This window comes from Gordionus sp. m RMFG-2023, chromosome 3 (genome assembly GCF_954871325.1).
Source record: "Gordionus sp. m RMFG-2023 chromosome 3, tfGorSpeb1-WG-v2, whole genome shotgun sequence".
NCBI lineage: Eukaryota > Metazoa > Nematomorpha > Gordioida > Chordodea > Parachordodidae > Gordionus > Gordionus sp. m RMFG-2023.
This window is the reverse complement of record NC_088777.1, coordinates 28,053,679-28,074,161: the sequence shown is the minus strand read 5'-3', so window position 1 is coordinate 28,074,161 and position 20,483 is coordinate 28,053,679. Positions and strand designations below refer to the sequence as shown.

Below are 20,483 nucleotides of genomic sequence, written 5' to 3'. Positions count from 1 at the left end.
TAGATATGAATAAATATAATAAAATATAAAAATATAAAAAATAATATTTTTGAAAAATATGTCCGGCATCTGCATTTTGGCTTTGGGGGGTGGATTTGTCCCCCTGTCCTCTCCCGCTGCGTACGCCAATGTGGTTTTCTAATTCTTTTAAAACCTTCTACAATGTTTTCTTATTTTAAAAATACTGGTTTTCTAATTCTTTTAAAACCTTCTACAATGTTTTCTAATAGGTCGGAGTCACCAATATCAAAACAACACTCTGGTATTACAACAACAAACAACTACTTTTTAATGTATCTATGTTTTTTTTTTACTTACTTCAATTTTTTTTTCCTCTTGAAACACGAAAATCGATAATTTTATTTCTTTATTTTTCTTTTCTTAAAATATAAATTGTACATAAAAATAATCATTGTTTCTTTTTTTTCGCGCTTATGTATTTATTTTTTTACAAATTCATAGCCGTTTATTTATTATTTTATTTATCAACAGTCAATCAACTTATTTTAAAATATTTATTTATTCAACTCCTTATTATTCGTATACTTTGTCATTATATTCCTTTAGTGCTAGGCGTAATAGCTTTCTCCCTTAACAATTATCAAGAGCATTGATTAGTAAAACTTGTTAAAATATTAACTGTAATATATTCTCTAATTGTCAAATATGTCTGTAAAAGTGGAATTTTACCTAGTATTTTGTAACTAATTCTATATAATAGAGGAATATCAAATATATTTCTACTTTCTTTTTATAAATTTCTTATATTTGTTTAGAATAAATTATTACTATGCTTTTATATTAATGTATATACAAGTAATTTATTATATTTTATATAAACTAATAGAAATATATTTCATATTTGTTCCAGGCTTATTTTTTTTATTAAAATTAACCTCCTATTTTTTAAAAATATTATATGACTATATATAGACTAAGGTAACCCGACCGAAGACCGGGCAAAATAGGGTCTGCGGGAGAAGCCCCAGAAATTTTTTAATCCCCCCCCCTTCCCATCGAGGAAAATCTTGGCTACGCCTATGTTACGACTAGTTGAAAATTTCATTTCTATATACAATTATAAATACTTCTCGAAAATATATTAATTAAACCACTATAAATGTCAATTATAATTGGAGAGATATAATAGTGATCATATGTTAAATTTTATTATACAATTATTATTTATATCACTCGATTTGCAAGAGGCAATAGACTCAAATAATTTTCAAATATTTTTATAGAAACGAACCTGTTGTTAAAATTTTGAAAGCCATTAAAAGAGTTATTTGCGAATTGCTGTAATTTTATAATAGAATATTATATGAATTATCTCTAGATCGGCAAAGATATTACATATGGCTAATTTTTATGCCTACTATATTCTGACAAATGATATTTATAAATTTGACAGGTGACACTATTATGTATAGCTTTTTTAACATTTTTATTTATGATTATAAATTTATCCGGTAAATAATTTAACAAGGTAATAATGTTTTAATACCTGGATTTTTAATTTTATATGCTAATTTAACATTTATAATATTGGAAGTACATTATATGTGTTACTATCTTCTTGGTCAATATCAACTAATTAAATACTACCTTTATAATGTGAATAAATTTGTTCTCAATATTCTAATTATAGTTCATTATTTTATATAAGCATTAAAGAATTATCAATAATTATTTTTCTGATACACCTTTATTATGTGTTAACAAATTACTTCTGATTAATTATATTTTTTATATGAAGAATAAATTTTTATTTTAAAACAAGAAATCATTTTTTTTTACATTTTAATTCATTGTTTATTGGATGTTTTAATTCTTCATATATGAATTATTTTAAAATTGTAGTTGAATTTTTAGAAGTTTATGGATATTTAAATACAAATTCTAAATAGATTTATCTTTTCTTTCAATAAACCTTTTAGAGATTTTTTTACCTGCAAAATGTATTTTATTTTTAGTTAAATAGTTTTTGAGATATAAGCAATTTAAAAATTATATAGTTGTGAAATTCATAATTTTTCGCACATTTGAAACCCAACTTGGAAATCAGGTATATTTTAAATACACAAGATTCTGATTAATATATTTTAGAACTCTTAACTTCATTGAACATATTTTATTAAATATTCATTAAATATAAGTTATGTAGGCAAACATTTTATAATAAATTATTGATGTAACAAATTGAATATTGATTGAACCCCTCTTTGATTTTTATTTTACTTAAAAGATGAATAAATTATATCAAAATATTTTAAGGAAAACTATTAAAAACTGAATATATGTAATTTTATACAAATTTTTATCGATTTTAAAGATGAAGCTGGCCTCCCAGACAGGGTTGCCAGGTCAAAATTTTCAAATTGCAAGAGAATTTTGTTATTTTGCAGGAGAAATTGAAAATTGTAGAAGAAAAATAAAAATTGCTAAAAAATTTTAATTGACTTAGTTATCAGCCTATTATTTTTTATAATAATTAGTTTATAATACAAAATCGATAATTTTTCAAAATAAAACAGGTACAGGTAACTATTTTTCAAAATAAAATAAGTAGTACAAGACAAAATTTTTTAAATACTATATATATTATTAAAATAACATATTGATTTATTAAAATATTTTAATTTTATAAAAAAAACAAGCTATCTTTTTTAAATATAATAGAATGTAAACATGATAAAATTTTATAAAAAAACAAACGATTTTAATTTTACAATGTAAAAAATATATGTTATGCGAATGTCCCGCAAAACTACCACAATTGGAAATCTACCGTTTAACTCTTTTAGTTGATGAACTAAATTGTTAAAACATTTTTCACAAATATTTCGATATCCACAGACAGTACATTCATTGCCTTCTTGCAAGAATTATGTAGTATATGGCATATACAGTCAATTGATATTAATTCATTATTTTGATGCCTCAATTCGGTAAATTCACTCTGGTTTATGCCAAAATTCACAGAGGAATTATCAGCACAGAAAGCTAACATGCAACTCATTGATAACCCTGTATCAGCTATATATACCATTATGTGGTTAGCTAGATCGTTGAATTTTTCACTATCCAAGGAATTTTTTTTAAACAGTTTTATTGAAATGACCTTATTGTTAAAATAGCGAAGGATCAAGGGAAATGTTTTAATATTTCGCTTATTAGATGCATCTGTTAGAATTGCATATGAGTATAGTCTTGCTCATTTTTGTTCTGCCACAAGTAAAGTTTGCACTTATATAGGAGTCGTTAAATATTATGGGGAAAAGATTCGACCCACATTGTGATGATAGATAGCTCTGTGAATGTTAACTACAGATTTCCACAACTGTAGTTGCATCTGTATTATTTATTATTTTTGGAGAATATTTTTGTGTTGCAATCTGTTGCTATACTCTTCTGTACTGACTTATATGAATGAAATTATGTTGATTTATTATTGGATAAAAATAAAACAGGATAGAAAGAAATTTACAAACTAGACACGTTTTCGAATAAATATTTAAAATTTATTTTAAAAATATAAAAATAATCAATTACTGTCTCTCAAAATTATTATTTATATATAATAACGTTTAAATGCTAAAAAAATTGCAGGAGAACTTAAAAAATTGAGGCAGATTTTTGCAAGAGATTTCCAATTATGGTAGTTTTGCAGGAGTGATATGTCTACATGTAAACTAAAAAATGGCGAGTCTCCCACTGATGGGTGGAGACAAAGCAACCCTGCTCCCAGACCGATTTTTTTTTTAAAATATAATGGAGGAGTTTAGTAGAATATAGTATTATTTCCACAAAATATTTTTTAATTCTTATAAATAAGATGGTTGGAAATTGGAAAATTTTTTTTTTATCAAATTATAATTTTTTGAATTGTTATTTACAATTATGTAATTTTTAGATAGTAAAAATACAACATTTTTGCCACTTTGACTTCTAATATCTCTAAAATTATAATTGTTAGAAGGCTGATGATGGCTATTACTTGGTCACATGAACCTTTTCCTGCTTACCAAATTTAAAAAAAATCGAAGGGGGTCAACTGAATCATTGTTGATTTATATAGGCTATTTTATTTATTAATATATATTCACCTTCTACGACCCTTTACCATACTTCCCATCACCTTAATCCTAATGATGAATGGCTCTTCACAACTATTGTTAAATGGCTCGATTTAAAAACAATAAACCCAATATTTTAGTCAAAAAATATTATGCAAGTCTGGTGTGGATTATTCATAATTACAGAAAGGTTTAGCCATCTATTAACCAAGTCTCGAAGCTTATATAATATTGTTTTGGTCTTAAATTAATAATTTAAAATCTGCTAAATTGATCTAACAATACTATTCACAACTTCTTACCCCCCCCCCCCCTTCCATTTCAATGCAGATTTGGCCTTATGCCATCTATCTTTGGACAATAAAAGTAAAAAAAAATATTATGCTCTAAATTTAGAATAAGTTTTCTAAATACAATAAAACCTATCTAATATAGGCACAATTAAGACCAAGGTTTTTGCTTAACTTAGGCATTTTCTTATCAAGACAAATAGTAGTTAATAGGAATTTTATTAGTACTGAATTTTTTTTGTCAAATTAGTGAGTTTGCCCGACGATAAGTAATACTGCATAATTTTAAAAAATTAAATAAGCTATATATTATATTTTAGATTGAATATGAGCAAAAAAATTTCTGATAACAAATCCCTACCACTATTAGGCCGTTTTGGCACGTCACTCAAAATCGGATTGGTAGGCCTACCCAACGTTGGAAAATCGACCTTATTCAACGCTTTAACTCGTACTCAAATCGCTGCGGCCGCCAATTACCCTTTCTGCACTATAGAACCCAATGAGGCGCGTTGTCGTGTCGCTGATGCCCGCTTCGATTACCTGTGTAGCATCTATAACCCTGCATCCCGCGTCCCATCGTTTTTAACAGTTGTAGATATAGCAGGGCTAGTCAAAGGGGCCCACATGGGTGCTGGTCTAGGTTTAATATATTTGCAATTGAAATTTATCATAATGAATATAAAGACTAGTCTAGAATCATAAAAACTGGAGTTTGAAAAAATCTTCAAAAAATTTTTAAATTTGAATATTTTTTTTGAAGAACAAAAATTTTTGATTTACCTAAAATTACCAAAATCTAAAAAATTATTTATTTTGTAATTTTCATGCATAGAAAATTTTTTAAAATGAAATCAATAAAAATTTTTGAAAATTTTTTTCAAACTTTGGTAAAAACAATTTTGTAAAAACACTTTAAAAAGTAACATTACTTTACAAAATTCTTTAACCCTTCAATACTCTGGTGAAAAAAAATGACGTTAGTACTTGGGTGGGGTTTAATAGACTCCAATTTCAAATGTGTATATCTCCATTAATATTCATTTGATATGATATAGGATAGATCTAACCTTAAGCTTGATAAAATATTTTTATTTTTTAAGCCTAGATTAAAGATGGTGAGGATAATTATAATTTGTGCCAAAATTTTTTAAAAAAGCTTACTTTTTTTAAATTTCAAATATAAAATTAAAATAAATAACTTATCTATCATATAATCATGATAATTCATAATATGGATCTTTATTCTTCAATATAAAAAAAATTACACTAATACATTCAAATATAAAAAAAATACAGAACATACAAATTTACTCTAGTGGGGTCTCACAAACCCCAATCAGTCACAAAATTATATCTTAAAAACTACTCAACCTAATATATGAAATTTGGAATCTAGATTCTAAGATATATTTGATGAAGCTACTGAAGAATCCAGATCATAATATTTAACCATTTTTATGTAATATCATTTCTAGCATGCCTGGGATTTCATATACCCCACCAGAGTATTGAAGGGTTAAAAAAACAAAATAAACAAATTTTCTTATTCATGGTATGGAAATAAAAGATTTGATTGATTAGCTATTTTTTTTTATTTTTAAATAAATTTTTTAAGTTCATTTATATTCTAAAAAGGGAATTCTTTAATTCATTCCAATTATTTAATGTTTAAAAATTCTTGACCCAAATTATTCACTAAGTATTTTTCTTTTAAATATAATATTTTGTTTTTTTTAAAATTGTTCTTTTTTTTAACATAGTAAATTTTTAATATAATATATTAATTTTTTAATAAAAAATATTCAACATTTATTTAAGCTTATTCCAACAATTTCTTATATTTTAACAATAATAATAAAAAATTGTTTAAATTCTAATTCATTCATTATTTTTTTATTCTATATATTTTATAGGGGTATACCAATACCACTTTACCAATCTGGTCCAATGTCATATCTGATTGTGTTCTTTACACATATTTAATTTTTTAATGTGTAAAAGTATACAAAATATTTTTTTAAAATAATAATAGTAATTAAACAAATATGCTAAGTAATTTTAAATTAATCATTAAAATTAATATATTGAAGATTTCTTTTCAGAAATATCAAAATTTCTAGTTTATCAAGGTTAGCCTACGTCGATGAGAACTGTCAATATCACCAGCTTTGTTAACAACACATTCTGATGATATACTTGTGGCAGGTCTTGCTAGATATAGGCAAGCAAATTTAGAAAGATTTGGATATTTATGTCAGTTCACAGCCCAATATTTTAAATGATATGCTGGGGTGTTATCATTTATTGATTTAAATATTGGCTCCTTGAGATAAATTTTAATTTATAGGGAACAGGCAATTTTTGATGGTATTGTTAATTAAATTAGACTCTTCAAACTACATCAACATAAGATTACCACAAAGTAAATAGTTTTGCATATTAATGAAATTTCTTATAAATATAATTTTTTATTTATACTAGATAAATTAATTTCCTCACAAATTTTGCTGTTAATTCATTCTAGAAATAATTATTTTCTATAAAGTATTGATTGAATTGAAAAAAAGAATGTTTTAAAGTGGGGGTCTAAAAATTAGCTGATAAGTAAATTTTTTTATTATAAATATAAGAAAAACTTATAGTATGATTTGTATATATCTTTGACTATGGGTCATTCCATGACAAATCAACCACGATTCGGCCGACCCACTGCGATTTTTTTAAAATTTGGTAAGCAAAGAGAGGTTAGTGTAGTTAAGAAATAGCCAAAATTTTAGCCTCGTATCATTTATATTTTTGGAGATATTAGGGTTCAAAGTGACAAAAATGACGTATTTTTATCATTATCTGCCTTCATTCAATTAAGCATACCTTAAAAACTACATAATTGTAAATAACAAATTTAATATCAAAATTACGTACAAGATTCTACTTTTAGATAAATTTTTTAATTTTTTTTCCAATTTCCGGTATTTTTATTTAATATATAAGGACTAAAAACAATTTTTTGGAAATAATACGACCTTCAATTTTTAAAAAAAATTTAGTAGAGATTATTAAACTCTTCCTTTATATTTATAAAAAAAAATTAATCTGGGACGCGGCCATCTTTATTCTCAAAATCGATAAAAATGTTTAGAAAAGTGTATAAATATTGTCCCGAAAGGGTGCGCTTTGTATAAAATTATATGTTAATCAGTTTTTAATGGTTTTTCTTGGACTATTTGATATAATTTAAAGGATTATTCATCTTGTAAGTGAAAATAACAATAAATGGGGCTTTCATTCAATTATAGATTGTCTATCGATAAAAGAAATTCAATTTATTACTTTATAATTTATTATAAAATTTTTTGCTCATATAACATATATTTAATGAATATTAATAAAATATGTTCAATTAAGTTTCGAGTTCTTGAATATATGAATCAGAATCTTGTGCATTTCATATATGGCGCCCTAAATATTAAAAAAATTGATATAATTTAAATTTAAAAATCTAATAAACAACTCACTAAAAGATTCTAATTTTTCAGTAGCGCATTTACTTTCTTGTGACAACAATGTATAACTACGGCCAGTAGCAGTTAACAATGAAACTAATGTTAAGATATGACATTTGGGCAAGTAAAGAGTGTCGTCTATACTTGGAAATGTAAAGGAATTAGAAGGTCCGGATGGGTTAAAAACTTTATATATATTTCTTCCTGCTTTTAATTTTTCACTAAAACAAAGCTAACCACCAATTAGAATCATAAGGATACGTTAGGTATCCTGATATTTCTTCAATAATTATACTTTTATGATAACTATTCTATAGTACTTTCTATTGAATTGGAATACATTTTACTTTTAAATTGATGTAGATCTGTGGGAATCAAGGTGTGTATTTTGTGTGTTCCAGGTATAGATCTAGTTTTTGAAAATCTTTCCCCGAGTAATAGATCTTCGTAATCATAATTTATTTTGGTCATCTATTCAAAATATATGACATTAATATTTTCTTTATTTAACTCGTACAATTCATATGATGTGGTTATTTACTTTGAGTAAGGCCTTGTAAACTAGCTCTAGCGGCTAATCTTTTAACAGTGCCACCAATCCCATCACAAACACTTTTCCCGTGTGCTATAGCAGAAAAATGCCATTTCGCCTGTACCCCGAAATCCATCTCATGATGGCAAATATTAATAAAATTTTACGATTTTTATCATCGGAAAAATAAAAATTTTTATTTGGCCTACAAATTTTATTAATTAAAAAATTTACCAATGTTTTTTTGAAATTATGTACTGTTATTGTATTGTGTTGCAAAGATTCGGATATCATTACATAATTTAGGCAACAAATATTGGCAAAATTATCATAATAATATATAACAAAAGGGTGAGCAGTGGATTGAGCCCTATTCCAATGATAATTTTGTACTTCATCCTGAAGTATAAATCTATAGTTTTCTTAAAAATCACATAAAATTAAATATTGGTCTTCGTCTAAGTTCAATTTTAGATTGTTTTGATACAACGATTGTTGCGTTGAAATAAAAAAATGGAGTAATAAAGATTCCATTTTTTCAAAAAAGGCATTGCTAAATTCACCTACTGGTTTGGTTATTGTTTCAAGAGTGGTTCTATCTACGGATAGCCATTGTTTGTATGTTATAAATTCGATGTCCTTAGAACGAAACAATATTTCTATTTGATCGCGTAAATGTGTTGACCCTGGACAATTATCACATTTGCTTATATAAACTGGATGGTTGAGGCGAATTACAAATTATTAAGTGTAAAATATGTTTGTATGTTTAAAAAGGCAACATATCATTGGTTAAATTGGGTAAATTTGACCCAATTATCATTAATTTAAAATTTTGGTGGTAGCTGCAATCACATACATGTGTGCCACTACCTCCAACGAGTATACAATTTTTGAGCGAATGCTTGCAAATTTCGAAAAACCAATTTTAACATCAGGCCTCATTTCTTTAAAAAATATATGAATTTCTTTCAAATTATCTAAAATTAATCTCTTATGTATGGTATTCTTTTTTCCGTCTTTGGTCAAAATCGAAACGCAATCTTTCTTGCCTGGCATGATTCTGCTTATTTCGTACATACAATAAAATTCTTGTACAATTTTAACTGTATATTCGTCTGTAGTTTTTTCAGGCTTGGGGTTAGGTGTTGATAGAAATCAAAATACCAATAAATTAATTTAAAAATGAATTAATATAGTGAGCATGTATTATTGAATAATTAATCAATTTTAAAATTTTTATTTATTTTATTGATTGAAACACTTATTTATAGTTATTCTAATTTAGTAAGGCTATGCCGATTTTAGAAAATCCGATCCAATATTTATATTGTTTTGGGTTATTTTATGATAATACTTTTATTTTGTATATAATTTCATAATAATAATAAATTAATATTTGTAATATTTTAAAAATATCAAATTATTTTAAAAAATTGAGTAGAGAAAATTTTTATATTATTTGTACGTAATTTTGATATTAAATTCGTTATTTACAATTATGTAGTTTTTAAGATATGATTAATTGAATGAAGGCAGATAATGATAAAAATACGTCAATTTTGCCACTTTGAACCCTAATATCTTCAAAAATATAAATGTTAGGAGGCTAAAATTTTGGCTATTTCTTAGTTACATTGACCTTTCTTTGCTTACTAAATTTAAAAAAATCGAAAGGGGTCGGCCGAAAATCTCATTTTTTTGCTCATTTGATGTGGAATGACCCCTATATGAATTAATTTCCTCATAATAGTTTCTGTTATTGCATACTAGAAGTATTTTTGTCTAAAGTATTGATTGAAAAAAAGAGATTGTTTTAAGCGGGGATCCAAAATTATTGCTAGGAAATGAATCTTTTTATTATAAATGTAAGAAAAACGTTTAGTAAGATTTTTATACATCGCATCCTTCATAGTCTGGACTAATGATCTGCATCGGGCCTAATTTTTTAAGCCTTGCCCGGCCCGAAATTTTTTTAAAAAAAGAAATTAATTTTTATAATTACTCAAATTAAAGACATATGTTATATGTCGTTTAGTTTTAATAAATAAAATCAAAATTTTACATAAAAAATTAAATATAAAATTGTTAAATTTATATATATTTAAAAAAAATTCCAAGGTCCGACCCGACCCGGCCCGAATTTTTTTTAAAAATATTAGGCCCGGCACGGCCCAAACCCGATTATTTTAAAAAAATAGGCCCGAGCCCAGCCCGAAGCCCGTTCGAACCGGGTACGGGCCGGGCCTAACTTTGCAGATCTCTAGTCTGGACACCTTTATCATGCTCACCATGATTAGCACGTTATCTTTAAAATAATTCTACGAATGCAATAATTATACCCATCCATAAATAAACCATGAGGACAAATTCGTTTGGATTTTGCAGGACCCTTTCTTCCTCTTCTTCTCCGTTTTGTGACGATTTCCAGGTTTAGGCCAGTTTTCCCTCTGATTTTTCTTTTCCATTTTTGATGTTCCTGGTAGTGTTGTTAAACGGCTCGTTTTGAGCCGATTTTTAAAAACGGCTAACTCAATATTTTAGCCAGATAATTATTGCCTAAGCCTCAAGATTTCGACAATATATGTCTGGATCTTTGTTCCTTCTATGAGCAAAATCTTCAGGCTTGGGTAATATTTGTATGGATGAAGTATTAAGTTAGCCGTTTTTAAAAATCAGCTCAAAACGAGCCGTTTAACAACACTAGTCCTGAGCATCAATATTTGTAAAATTCATGCTTCTCAGCCGATATCACATTTGTCCATGTTATCTTGGGCCTTTCTCTAGTCTTGATCCTCCTACTTCCATCTAGGTACGTCTCTATACCCAGTCATCTTTTGTCATACGTTCCACATGCAAACCATCTTAGTCTATTTCGTCCCATTACCACTCCAATCATTTCTATACCCAATCTTGCTCTCAATTCCTTCCTAATTTTTCTCTCTCTCAGAGATACCCCACACATCCATCTAATCCACCTCATCTCTGTTCTTTCTAATTTGGTTTCGTGATTCGCTTTCATTGCCCATGTTTTGCCGTAATAAACTAGACAACTCCTCACACAGCTTACATAAACTTTTCCCTTTAACTTCAGAGAGACTTTTTTATTTGATAGAATAGACGACATGTCATCAAGGCTTTCTTCATTGCTTCCCACTTGTCATTTACCACAGATGCTTGTGTCACCTCCTCCTCTTTTATCACCAATATCATATTGACCTAGTACCCTCCTTAAATTTCCAAACCTTCAGCCTTGGCACAAACTTTCTTTTAGCGATCCTGGCGCCTTTAAATGTGACATCTCCAGTAACTAGTCGGTGCTGATTAATAAATTTCTTTCCCGGTATCACTTTATCATTTTTTACTATTCCTATCACATCTCCTTACTATGCTCCTATCACATCTCCTTACTAACAAATAATCCACCGCTCTTTTAGCACTACACAAATTGTAAGTCACCAGCTTCTCTGATTCTTTCTTAAACATAATAACAATCATATCCATAGCATCACTAAAATCCATAATCCTCTCCCCTTCCAGATTTCTCATGCCGTTACTTAATCCTCCATGTTCCCCTTCATAATCCTCACTACTCGCTCCCACATGTCCATTCAGATCAACAGCCAACATAAGCCCCTCTTCATTTGCCAGTCTCGATGTCGCCCCCAATAGATGGTCACAAAATATATCTTTCTCTTCTTCCAACCTGAGGAACATATGCCGAGATAATATTATATAGCTTTCTACCAAAAATTTAACCATTATCTCGTTATCTAGCCTTCTCACTTCGATTAATTTGTCCACCAATTTCTCCGCCTAATACCCCAACTCCAGCCTTACCATCATTACTTCCTTGACAAATGAATTTATACTTTTCACTGGACTTGCCGATCATTTTTGCGCCATTACCTTTTCATCTTGTCTCCTGTACGCAGCACACATCTATATGCCTTCTATGCAATACATCGACCACTTCTCCCGCTCTTCCCGTCATACACCCAAAGGCCTAAGTAACCAGAATACAAAAACTTTCTACCAATAGTAAATATGGAAAAGTATTAAGAATCTTTGCCAATTTTGGGTACCACAATTATATTGATACAGATATGGGCCCCATTTCAAAGTCGAGAATTCAGTATATATTGCAAACAATTATTAATAAAAAGGTACATAATTCTCCTTACCATTCATGATCAAACGGAAAGGCAGAACACTTATTACAAACCTTTAAAAGTTAAAAAAAATAAGGATCTCCACGTGAAATGTTCAGGCTTCGTGGACCTCTTTAAATTAAGTGAAACTTTGCATGGTGATTATATATGTTTTGAGAACCTATGCATATGTCCTTGATTCCTTGGTCAAGGGGTCAGCTCCTGGTTTGGGACTTCACCTGCACTGACCCAAATGCACCATCAAACCATAACGTCGATGCCCTCGCCCTCGCAGAATCTCGGAAAACCATAAAGTACAGTTCCTAAGACCCTTCTTTCCAATTCATACCCATCGCCTGCTCCATTCTCACCACCTTCGGTAGCAAAGCTCAACGTTTTTTCAAAGAATTAGGCAAACGGATCCGCGAAAAAACCGATCAGCCTAAGGAATCTCTATTCTTACGCCAAAGACTTGCTACCGCCATCACCCGCTCTAACTAACTAAGCTTCATCTCTTCCATTGAATTACCTTCCATATTCCAAACTTCCTTTTTTTTATCCCCTATCCTTTCCCGTAAACACTATTTCTACATTTTTCACCTTTATTTATTTTACCTTTTTAAAAAATTAATTATTTGCTACTACATTTTGACATATCATATCAGTAAATATTCAAATAAAGTAACCCATGACCGGGAATTTTTTTTTATATTTGTTTAAGCGCTAATTATATTATTTCCAGAGATATTGCGGGTCAAAGTTAAATGCTTCCTTCCTAATTAGAAAAAAACCATAAAGATTACTCAAAAAATATAAATGATAGAAGTTAATGTTAGGATCATTAGATAGCTCTATTTAATTTATTGTTTTTTGTCTCAGGTATTATTTTTATTTCCGGGTGTTCTTTATTATGAGTTTAAAACTTTCTAAAATTGGTATATATTTTATTAAAAAAATTAGGCTGGGATAGCCATTGTTTTTTTTAGTTATTTAATTTTTTCTAATTTTTTATAAAAAAGTTATTATAGTTTCGATGTATTAAAATAATCGAAAATAATTTTTTTTTTAAATATATAATAAAAAAAACATATTTGCATAATTTTGAAATAAAATATTATTTAATCATTGATTTCCATTTTGTTTGGTTTTTAAAACGTCTGTTGGTATACGCGTGTCGTTACGTTCTGTTGCTGTTAGAGAATTTACGATTCCCATAATGTTATTGACAGAAAAAAATATCACCCTCCCTCCTCTTCAGATAGGGCTGACTATATACTTATTTTTATTGTTATATAACCCATTAATTATCAATGTTTAATTTTTGGAAGATAAACTTTGGCATTGGATAATTATTTTGCTTATGATTTATAAATTAAAAAAAGATGTGGCCTGTCGCAACAAATTTTTTTCTCTAAAAATTCGAACAAACTTATTTTTGAAGTTGTTTCGTTAAATTTATAATTGTTTTTAAAATTTGCATATATTATGATTTGATTTCGAGCATACATTTCGATTAAATTTTTATACACATATATGTTATGACCTAAAAAATTTATTCTTGCTTGACAACCATTATTATCCATACAGGATAGCAAAACATATTGCTTCGATTCCTAAGATTAAAAATCCAATAATTCAAATTTTTTACCGAAACTGTGTCACTTATACTTTAAGACTTTGAATAATCAGCTTTCAACAAAAAAAAGAAATAATATAAGAAAATATTAAAAATTTTACCAAAAAAATATACATCTCCAAAACTGAGAAAGGAACAAGATTTTTAAGAAGTCTGGTATATCGCTTTAGGAATTTCCTATTGCCCAACTTGAATTTTTGAATTCAAAAATATATAGTACCTTTATAAAAGTTATGTCGGGGATATTTTTATAGTATTTTCTTTATTATATAATCTATTTTTACATCATTCTTGCTTTACACTTTTCACAAAATATGACAAATTGTGACAAGGCTTTTATTATATAAGGGATTCATAATCTACCTTACTAAACAAAAATCGAGTTATATGCAGAGTTGGGCAGGTCCTCCGGAAAAAGAATCTAGATACAGATACAGATTTTTTATAAAAAAATGAATCTTAGATACAGATACTAGTATCTTTTCCAAAATATCTAAATTAGAGTATCTTAAATACAAGATACTTTTAAATTATCATTACCAATTAAATTAAAATAGTTATTAGAATACAGTTTTTATTATTTATTTGTGAAGAACATAGCATACACATATAAGAATGAATATTTGCAATAATTAATAAAATATTTATTGATGAATTAATTATAATAACCAGGGATTTAATATTAATTATTCCCCATTAATAGCTTAAACAGGGAAGGGAGAGTAGTATATTTAATGAGAGTTGAAAATGTGCTAATAAGAAAATAAATTAAATCAAGTGATTTATTATGTAGGTTATTTGCTGTATTTTAAATATAACTTATATTTGGAGTGTATGGCTAAATGGCATCTCTAAAAAAAATATACTAGTTTTATTTTATTCATTATCTTTAATAAGTATTTATCATTACTTGTTTGTGATATTTATGTATTTTTTAAATTATTTTTATTATCTAATATGATTTATTAATTCCTGCATTTGTAATATCATAAATATCATTTAAATCTCTTTTCAAATTTTTTTTATATATTTCTTGCAAAATCATTAATTATATATAAAAAATATGAATAAGGTAATACCATGTCAAATGAGCAAAAAAATGAGATTTTCGGCCGACCCCCTTCGATTTTTTTTAAATTTAGTAAGCAAAGAAAGGTATGTGTAGTTAAAAAATAGCCAAAATTTAAGCCTCGTAACATTTATATTTTTGGAGATATTAGGGTTCAAAGTGGCAAAAATGACGTATTTTTACCATTATCTTCCTTCATTCAATTAAGCATATCTTAAAAACTATCTAATTGTAAATAACAAATTTAATATCAAAATTATATACAAAGATTCCACTTTTTCGAAAAAAATAAAATAATCGACCCTATCCGATGAAAAATATACTAATGATTTTTTTTTACCTTTGATATTATAAGAATAATTATAATTAGAATTTATTATAGTTTTTTAAAATACCAAGAAATTAATTAAAAAATGAATTAATATAGTGAGCATGTGTTATTGAATGATTAATCAATTTTAAAATTTTTATTTATTTTATTGATTGAAACACTCATTTATTCTTATTTACAAGTAAAGCTATGCCGATTTTAGAAAATCCGATCCAATATTTATATTGTTTTGGGTTATTGATGATAATACTTTTATTTTGTATATAATTTCATAATAATAAATAATATTTTACTATCTTTTTTACGTCAATGGAAAAATTATAATTCGTCATTTCATATATTATTTTTTTTGGTAAAAAAAATACAATAAACACAATGTACATAAACACATTAATAATATGAATTGTTGTAACACATTTTCATAATGTGAAAAAACATCTAACATATCTCCATAATCATAACACGATCGTTTTCGTATCTCCCTAATGTATTTTAAATTTAAGGAGACTATATAGTGTAATGTTTAATTTTTGCTCTCTACGAGAATCGAACCCGAGGTAATGTTAATTTTTTGCTCTCTACGAGAAACCCGAGCCTCCCGTTTCAAAGGCATTTGCTTTACAGCATGCACCAACTTGAATATAAATAAATTTAAAATATTAATTATATATATATTAAAGTTTCACACATGCACCAACCTGAATATAATATAATTTAAAATATTAATTATATAGATGTTGAAGGGTAATTATTTAGTTTGTGTGTATGGTATTAAATATACTTTATTAATAAATTTTATATAAATATTGAAATTTAAGAGTAAAAGAGGTAAAATTGTTCAATGTATACTGTGAGCATGTATTAGAAATATCAAAATTTAAAAATGTGATGGAAATCATATTGAATAAAATTTAAAATAGAGGTGCTTTATGATTTATGATTTTTGAATTTTAAATATGGGTTATATATTGGTCTGAAATTTTTTTTGCAGACAGCCAGAACTGATCAAAAAACCATGTGTTGAAGGGTAATTATTTAGTTTGTGTGTATGGTATTAAATATACTTTATTAATAAATTTTATATAAATATTAAAATTTAAGAGTAAAAGAGGTAAAATTGTTGCAATGTATACTGTGAGCATGTATTGGAAATATCAAAATTTAAAATGGTTTGTTTAAAATTTAAATTAGGATGAACATATTTTCAGAATGGTACTTTAATATGTATTCATGAATTTCATATAAATACCAGGAGCTCAAATTTACCCTTCATTTGATTATAATTTTGAAATTAGACAGATTTAATTCTTATAAGCCCCTTACATCAGACCTATTTTTTCTGGATCAAATAAATTATTTGGGTTTTCCTGGGCTTGGGAAATATTTTTCACCATTAATATGGTTGGACATAGCTTGAGAAACATTTTTCATAATTTTTATAGTCTAAGATTCCTGTAAATTTTTTAATTTTAAATATGGGTTAGAAATTGGCCTAAAATTTTTTTTTGAAGACATGGCAAGGCCTGATCAAAAACCAAGGCCCATGCAACTTTCATATTCTGATTGTATTTTTAAATGCATTGTGACTTTTTATATATTTTATTTCAGTCCTCAACTATCAAAATTATTGTGGTCTATTGCGGATTTGAGAAAACCAAGTGCGAGGACCTGGCTTGGGAATTTTTTTAATATTAGGCATAGGTGTAATATTTAACACAGAATATTTATATGGCCCTCAGGTAAAATCTAATTTAAATATATTTTTATTCAAAAAAATAGTATTCACTTTTAGTCTTAATGGGTTGGCCTTGGTTGGAGTGAGCTAGGTTAAAATAGACTAAAAAATAGATATGGTTTTTAGAGATTTACCTATTTCCAAGCTTGGAAAATTACTATCGGTTGGCCAGGTTTGAGAAATTTTTTTTATAAAATTATTATGGGTTGGGCTGGGCTTGGAAAATATTTTTATAAATTATATTGGGCTGGGCTTGGGGAAAATTTTTCAAAATTATTATGAGCTTGGACGCTTGAGAATTTTTTTATTATTAATTATAGGTCAGACATTGGCCCAAAACAAATTTTTTTGCAGGCCTGGGCTTGACCTGATCAAAAAACCAAGGCCCATGAAAATCTGAATTTTGATTGTATTTTTAAATTCATTATGATTATTTAAATATTTTATTTCAGTTCTCAACTACCAAAATTATTATGATCTTTAATTGGGCTTGGAAGAATTTTCATAATTAATATGGCTTTGGACTTTGCCTGGAAATTTTTTTTAATATTAAATATTAGGTATAAGTAATCAGTAATATTTAACAAATAATATTGGTATTATCAAGTAAATGCTTTAAATTTATTTTTACTCAAACCATAGCACTATTTTTAATGGATTATACCTGGCCTGAAGCGATGAGGGGGTAAGAAGAATAAAAATTGGATATTATTTTCAAATAACAGATAACATGCATAAAAGTAAGAAGAAAATTTTCATTCCCCGTCATTTTTGACGGGCTATTTACTAGTATATTAATAATAAATTAAATAAAAGAAGAAAAATAATTTTTTTAAAAAAAATTTATTCATAAAACTTTTAATGAACATGAACGCGTTCAATTTTTTTAAGAAATGTTTACAGCACTAAAGCACATTTTTTACATTTCCATTTATGCCAGAGGGGATGGAGTGATTAATTTATTGGAGTAAAAAAACTGAGCCCAACGCGTATTTTCGACCATGAGTAAAGATCAGGAAGAAATTGCAAGGTTAATTTTTCATCACACCAGATAGTCACATTGAAGTTAACTCTTGCTCACTTAAAGAGAAGTAATGAAATGACCATATAAAATTTTGCGCTTATAATTTAAGAACTTCTATCTGTAAATATATATATTGAATATGTTGTTCTTTTAATAAATGCACCCGCAATATATCATTGTTTCGCTGTGATGCTCTCGCGTTAGTGATTGCTACAAAAGCTCCATAAAAGTTTCGCTAAAATGTAACCGCTTCAAAGTTAATGCGGTTTAGATTTTGCGATAATGCGTTCGCGTTTTTAAATCATTAATCTTTTAATCGCTACATTGAATTTACATGGTTTAAATTAAAATTATTTTTATTTCCATACCATGAGTTATAGAAATATGGGTTATACTAAATATTTTATTTAAAAAAAATTTAAATGTCATTATTAAGTAAATTGCCATTATCATAGCCATCTTTGTTTGGTATTTGATAAGAGAACTCGGTTAAATATTTTATTAATAATAAATAAAAAATTGAAATTTTATAATTTTTGATAAATTCTAACTTAAAAAGTAACGAATCATGACTCCACACTCTACAATCAAGCTACTACATAATAAATTAGGTAATACAAAGTAAATATTAATCGTAAAATATAAATTGGTACTCAGGTAATGCTTTCTTGTCTCACGCGTCCGCTTGCGATGCCCTTTTTCACGTAGGTCGCTGCTTCGAAGATCCAGAAGTAACGCACGTAGAAGACGGCGGCGTGGACCCAGTGCGTGATGCCGAAATAATCCATGATGAACTTAGGCTCAAGGATTTGCAAGCGGTGGATAAAAGACTCGAAGCCTTGGACAAAGGCCACAAGTTTTGTTCATTTATTACATTTTCTAGATTATTATAATCTCAGCGTTGGATAAAATAATGGTCTTCAAAACAATCCCATAATTTTTTTAAATAAAATATTGTTCCTAACCAAATATTTTTAAAAGGATATTAAATTATTTCGGGCCATTTTTCAAACTCACATTCTATCTGCAGCCTTTGTTACATAATATAAAGAGTAAATAAATAAAAGAAATACATCTAATTCTTTTGATACCTAAATTTTTTATGGAAAAGATTATTATATCTTTTTGAAAGATGTAGATAATTTTATCATATCCGTTTAATGACAATTTTTCAAATTCACTCGTGTAAGCCAGTTTCCTCTTTGATCCCCCTTCTATATTTATACAGTCCTGGATATCGTTATTTGTAAGATCCATATTTCTAATGTCATCCATTATCAATTTCATCCACGTCGTCTTGGATACTCAAGGATTCGATCTCTTTAATCCATAGTGCACCTCTTTATATCCAATCGTCTCCCGTTCAACATACTTAAACTACCTGCGTTTATTTCTTCTTATTACCACTCTAATCGCTTCTTTTCCAATTTTTTTTGCAATTCCAAGCTGGTTTTTCTATGAAATACCCCAGACATTTATTTAACCAAGCATTTTCATTGCCCATATTTCACAACCATAGACTATACAACTTCTCACACAGCTTATATAAACTTTTTCCTTCAACTTCAAATCGTACCTAAATTGAAGTAAATAAAATTTCCCCCGTATTTTAAGATGTGTCTTATCAAAGCATATTCTAATAAAAATATATGATTATTAGTTTACCATAATAGATAAGGACTCAATTTAAGGCCTTATCTAATAAAAATTAATATGAAGTTATTTGTGAAAGAAATTAATTATCAATTCATAATTAAACAAAGAGTACTGTATTATAAAATAAAAATACTTTTAGGCAAGGAGCCAATTCGATTGAGGCCAAAAAGTTGAAAGAAGAAAAGGATGTGCTGCAAAAAGTGAAAGATATTCTGAGTGGTCTAGCAGACGGGACTGATGGCAAGGGAAGACATTTAAGGCTTTTTAGGGGCGAGTGGACCGAAAAAGAAATTGAAGTATTTATTTACTGCCTTGACTCTGATTCTGCCTATTGGGCCTATTCCAAAACAAATTATTATTTTTGTTTGTTCTAATACGAATAGAATTCATTATTCTATTCATTTAAATAGGAATCGTCAATTTTTCGATTCATTTTAATACAAATAGTTAATTATTCGTTATGAACGAATTATT

At 27.5% G+C, this 20,483-nt stretch overlaps 1 protein-coding gene across 4 annotated transcripts in view; it reads left to right on the top strand.

Moving 5' to 3' along the window:
- The first annotated feature begins 1,401 nt into the window (after positions 1-1,401).
- The window catches only part of LOC135927469 (obg-like ATPase 1), a 124,909-nt gene continuing 105,827 nt past the window's right edge, over positions 1,402-20,483 (top strand). For all 4 annotated transcript variants that reach the window (XM_065463465.1, XM_065463462.1, XM_065463464.1 and 1 more), the window contains exons 1-4: positions 1,402-1,489; positions 4,690-5,012; positions 19,011-19,209; positions 20,149-20,305. In XM_065463465.1, the coding sequence (XP_065319537.1) occupies positions 4,697-5,012; positions 19,011-19,209; positions 20,149-20,305 (672 nt within the window). In that variant the 5' untranslated portion in view covers positions 1,402-1,489; positions 4,690-4,696. The remainder of the gene's footprint in view (positions 1,490-4,689; positions 5,013-19,010; positions 19,210-20,148; positions 20,306-20,483) is intronic.